We start from the raw sequence: 5,336 nt of genomic DNA, 5'->3' as shown, positions 1-5,336 counted from the left end.
TAGTTACGGAGATTTAAGACTTTAGTTAGTTTTTTTAGGCGGCGGCAGTTTCTAAAGTGCCCTAAGTCACTGGCGACTCCAGAAATTTGTACTTACGCTTATTTCTGGACATTGCTAGTTTGTCCGACTTACGGCACTTTAGCAACTATCGGCTCCGTATATGTGATAGCCCAATGTGCGAGGTGAAACTACGGGCGGCGCAGGTTTCCACACTTGCACCGAAACCTGCGCCGTATATCGGATCGCGCCCAGTATGTGCAATGCACCAATATATAGTGCTCAAAACCAACACAAAACAAGCTTTACCTACCCCCCTTCAGTCATTGTGGCGCCAAACAAATGTATTGGAATGCAAAGTTTACATCATTTCCGGATATACATAGTGACTATCGTAACATACTTCTATACAAATAGCATACACAGATTTTGGCATCAATTGTATATATACTGTATATATATATATATATATATATATATATATATATACACAGTATATATATATATATATATATATATATATATATATATACACACACACATATACACTATTGAAATGTATTGGATAAATTGAAGTCATTCATAAACAGAGCTAGTATCTAATTAGTATTATTATAGTTTTGTTTAACAGATTCATAGGTGTTTGGGCAGTACTGCTGGTAAAGATGATCCACTAAAGTATTACTTCCAGGAATCACAGTTCTTTTTTCCTTATTCATATAGTTCCACAAGTGCAAAGCATGAGAGTCATTGAATGTTGGCAATTTTTCCCAAACAGAGTAATAAAGCCTCCATGATGGATATGGTATAGGGTAAAAACGTTGTGGGTTTAAGAATGAGATGTTTCCACACATAACATCCTCCATGGACTTAAATGTAGGTATTGTACAGAATTCTTTCAGAACTCGTGTGAACAGATCAGGCCCTTGATGTCCCCATATTGCTCCATTATAGTTCTGAACAAAATTTTTCATACTTTTCCAAGAGAAATTGTGACCGATTGAAAGGCCAAATACACCATTGCTAGAATACTGTGAGGACTGAGCAGCCAGAAAGTTTTTATTTGGTATTTGTCTGATTGAGATGACATCAGTATCCAAATAAATACCTCCATATTTCCATATCAGAGCTAACCTGCAGCCATCTGAGCTGACATGGATCCAGTGTTGTTCTGCTTTAGGATTAGCCTAGAAATATAATAAAATCACAGTTAATGGTGGAGTCAGGGAATTAGTAAGCAATTTCATCAAATTTGCTGCCTACCAATTTTGTGTGTGTTTGATTACTGCTTATGGAAAAATCTTATCATATACATAGGCATGTAACAAAAATAGGAAATAAAGAACGTTTGCATCATTTAAAAAAAAAAAATTGTATGTTTGCATGAAGTAGATTGATTTAGGTTTTGCATAATATCAACTTGATATGAAGCAACTATTTTAAGCTCATGTAGTTTAAATGTAACACAGAAAGAGATGGTCTATGGTGTTGAACTATGTGTCTGAGTTACTAAGATCTTTGCAGCTGTCTGAGTGCTGATGAGTTTTGCAGTGACATGGGATGTTTAGTTTAAGAGTGAGTGCAATCTATTTCTTTTTTCTTTTTTTCATTTAACTGTTTTATTGATGTTTTACAACATAATTTACATTTGTACAATAATGCAGTAATAAACATTTATACATATTTCTAAATAGTGTCACATTTCTAACAACTTTTTTTTTTTATTATTTACCATAAGGAGTAGAGGAATGTAGGTGGGGAAGGAAATGATCAGAATAAGTGCAATCCATTTCTATGTTTTGCACGCATCTCATATCTCAGTTTGCTTTGTAAAAGCCATGAATTGTGTGCCTTATTCTTCTTTTTTTTTCCTTTTTGGCTCCTAGATTTTCAAATCATATTTGTCTGGCCCTGCCTTATATCTAAGCGTAAGCACTCAACTGAGTCACTCTTTTGACACCAATAAGCCACCATGAAAGAGCAATTCTGTCTGCCTCCCATGTTGTCACTGATGTTATTATGCTATTTTATTTCCTCCCAAAAAAAAAAAAAATTTGTGTACACCCGGGGGTTAAACATATATAATTTAGGGGGGGCGGAGCCAACTGCAGAGCTGGTCGGACGTGTTCTGGCGCAGCTCCCGGGCCCAGGATCCTAATCTAGGGTTTTTTTCCACATTCCACAGTAACTCTGTCATAACCAAAACTGAAGTGGATAGACCCAAGAGCTGGTATGTTAATGTTATGGACTGTTAGGGGCCCGGTGAGTCTGTACTAGCCCGCCACTACTCTCTAATAGTATAGAGCAGGGAGAGAGAACCGCCATCTTGAGGACGCCACATTTTATTCGCAGGCCTCTTACCGCCTAATTAACTCTGAGGAAGCTGGAAATCCACTTCTCCTCAAGGTTGCCCTACCCAGCTTGCATTATGCAGACCTCGTCCCACTTCCTTGAGGAGCTGAGGCACTTACTCGACACCCACCATGCTAGCTTGGCAGACATGCTGTACGCAGCTCCTGGTAGTAATGGCAGCTATCAGTCCCGGCAACCTAACCTCATTGAGCCTCTTTCTTCAGAACGGGTTGGGGGTGGTGCTGCGGGGCCCCGGTGCTTACCCCCCGCCTGTAGAATATCTATGGAGGAACGGGGTGATGGCACAAGAAGGGAGGACACCTACACTGTTATGGCCACAGGCCAAACCTGGCAACACTATGGAATTTTTCAAGAGGGAGAGCACTCGTTAGCTATAACCGCTGCCAAGATTCACGCCATGACAATGGTCACACAGCAGATCACAGAGCCAAATCAGCAGAGCCCTGTGCAAAGATGGGGAGTGATAGCCCGACAGCATCTATGCTTGTACCCTGCTCCCGAACCCTCCTCTTTTAGTGGTGGCCCGAGAATGGCCTCAGAATTTACGCTGAAGAGTGCCCTGCAGATAACTTATCCACATACCCGTGTAGAAACATCTAATGAGCCCAGGCACAACACTAGCAAGGTGAAACTCCTCTACTCACTTTCACCGGTAGACTTGCCTTCTGAGCCGCCGCAATAGTCTTGGGGTTCACAAAGTCTGTTACGCAGTGTCCCTTTTGCAGCAGGGGTTGGTGTCAGTTCTGCGCCCACAAAGGATGACTTGTTCTGTCTGCATTACATGGACATTGAGACACTATGTGCGCAACGTGCTTCCCCTAGCCTTAGCAAAGGCATTGGTTAATCCGGCCATTGTCACACTCCCCCCGACAGAAGAAACACTCCAGGTCATAGTGAATAAAGAGACGCTTTCCCCTACAGAGCGGAACGGACTGACTTTCCACAAAGACACATACTTTTTGTGATACCTGTCGGACATATATATATGAGTGCAACATAGGAGCCGCAGCTGCTCCTTTATGACTGCTTTTTATGCTTATTTACGGATAGTTATACCTTTAAGGTTTTATTGTTATACCTCTAAAGAACTGGTTGTCTTACTGTCCTGCAGTTCAACATGCTAAAAATATGCTAATTTTTCATTGTCTCCCTGACCGTATTAATGAGCCACATGTAAGTGTTAGCAGTTCAGATGATGTGGGATATATTGATGCTATTTTATACATGCCTTAAAAACGCCAGCTTGTGTGTTGTTAATTTAGCTAATCGATATATAGTACTCTAAAGTTGGCTGTGAGCACCTGTGTGCATGACGTACTTTTAGCTCTGCAGGATAGTATGTGGGCAGATACCTTGTGTGTTAGGCTATTGCCATATATGCTACGATATATTAAGTAAGCCTGTATTGTCGCACCATAGTTATATTTACCCTACCCCTTTGCATAATAGCTGACAGCAGCAGGCTACGGATTAAGTGTGTTTCTTCTCTTCCAAACTGATTATGCACAAGAGGGACAAATGCATTCATGTATAAATATAGGAGGGCTATAGTTCTATACAATTTTTACAACATTCTAGCTTGATGGGTTACAGGTGTTTTAGATGAGGTCAGGTGTTAGACAATTGTATTTACCATGCCTTGCTTATAAATACCTTGGTTTCATACAAGGGCTGTCGGCTAGGATCCAGCTGACCGCCTATAGATCTAGTACATATATGCACATTTATACTCCCTCACACATCCTATATAGCTAATCGACACTGTGGATGGTAATCAAAATGTCAGAGGACAGTATAACATATTTTATTGTTCCTAAGGCTTGGGGGTTTGCGGCCGAGACCCCTGAACCTTCCCCATCTGTATCACTACAGATGACATGGCCATCATATATATGTAAAGAAGTCCAATTAATTAGATGGGAAATACTAGTACTCTCCATTAGATACCTCAATGCTCACAGATAGCTTCAAACTTTTGCCCCTCATTAGAACTTACATACTGCTACATATAGCCTTTCATCTATGCATTTCACATGTATGCCTAAGCGGGCAGGCCCGGCATGGCATTTGATGTGAGTTGTAATTTTGGTATACATCCAGTGGCTTCTATGTTCCTATGAATATATACATGTACCCTGCACTACTGAAGCCAGTCTACTCAATATATTAAGCACCTGTTGTCTATTATATGTGTTCGCCTACGCTCCTTTTAATTCGCAACAAACCTCTAAGTTCTTAAGTTATTTATTTTCTTCATCTCACTATCATTACCACCTCCCCCCCCCCCCACCACCATAAAGAACCTCCTTTTACAGGAGAGCTACCTACGCGGCTTATCTTTCCTATGCCGCGTCTGTATCATAGTTCTTTCCCAATAGCACTATATGTCTTTACTTCATAATAACCCTTATTGTTTCGCACCCTAACTACCTTCTTTAAATCAGTTGAAAAAGTTATTCTAATTAGACATATATCCTAGAGAGACTAGTCTTATCATCCTATTTCCTCTAGACATCATTTTAGAAGACAGGAGTCCAAAAGTGGCTTCTTTTATTAAGAGAGGAAAATACTATAAAGTAGAAAATGAGGTTTCAGTTTTGCCTGTTACATATAAATATAGAAAGATTACTTTGGGTTTTCTCATGAACAATCTTTACCTATATGTGAATATGGTATAGTTTTGAATTCCAAAATATTGTCATGGTTTGAAAGAATGTCTCTGAATGTTCATGTAACATGGTCATTTGATGTTGTTCTGTCAATAACCTCAATAAAAAAACTTATTTAAAAAAAAAAAAAAACATATATAATTTAGGGTAGCTAGTCCTATAATTACATGCTCTAATAAGTTAGACCTTGCAATTTTTCAAATATAGGGCCAGATTACAAGTGGAGCTGTATATATTGCTCCCTCTTGCTGTCTCCTGTTATTATTATTATTATTATTATCGGTTATTTGTAGAGCG

At 39.5% G+C, this 5,336-nt stretch overlaps 1 protein-coding gene across 1 annotated transcript; it reads right to left on the bottom strand.

Moving 5' to 3' along the window:
• Positions 1–590: 590 nt before the first annotated feature.
• On the bottom strand, positions 591–1,244 carry LOC128657168 (alpha-1,4-N-acetylglucosaminyltransferase-like). Its single transcript, XM_053711409.1, is given in 1 exon segment — positions 591–1,244. A coding segment is annotated over 1 exon segment (648 nt). The 3' UTR covers positions 591–596.
• Positions 1,245–5,336: the final 4,092 nt, after the last annotated feature.

This window comes from Bombina bombina, chromosome 4 (assembly GCF_027579735.1).
Source record: "Bombina bombina isolate aBomBom1 chromosome 4, aBomBom1.pri, whole genome shotgun sequence".
NCBI lineage: Eukaryota > Metazoa > Chordata > Amphibia > Anura > Bombinatoridae > Bombina > Bombina bombina.
The sequence above is the reverse complement of the archived record's forward strand: the minus strand, read 5'-3'. Positions and strand labels throughout refer to the sequence as shown.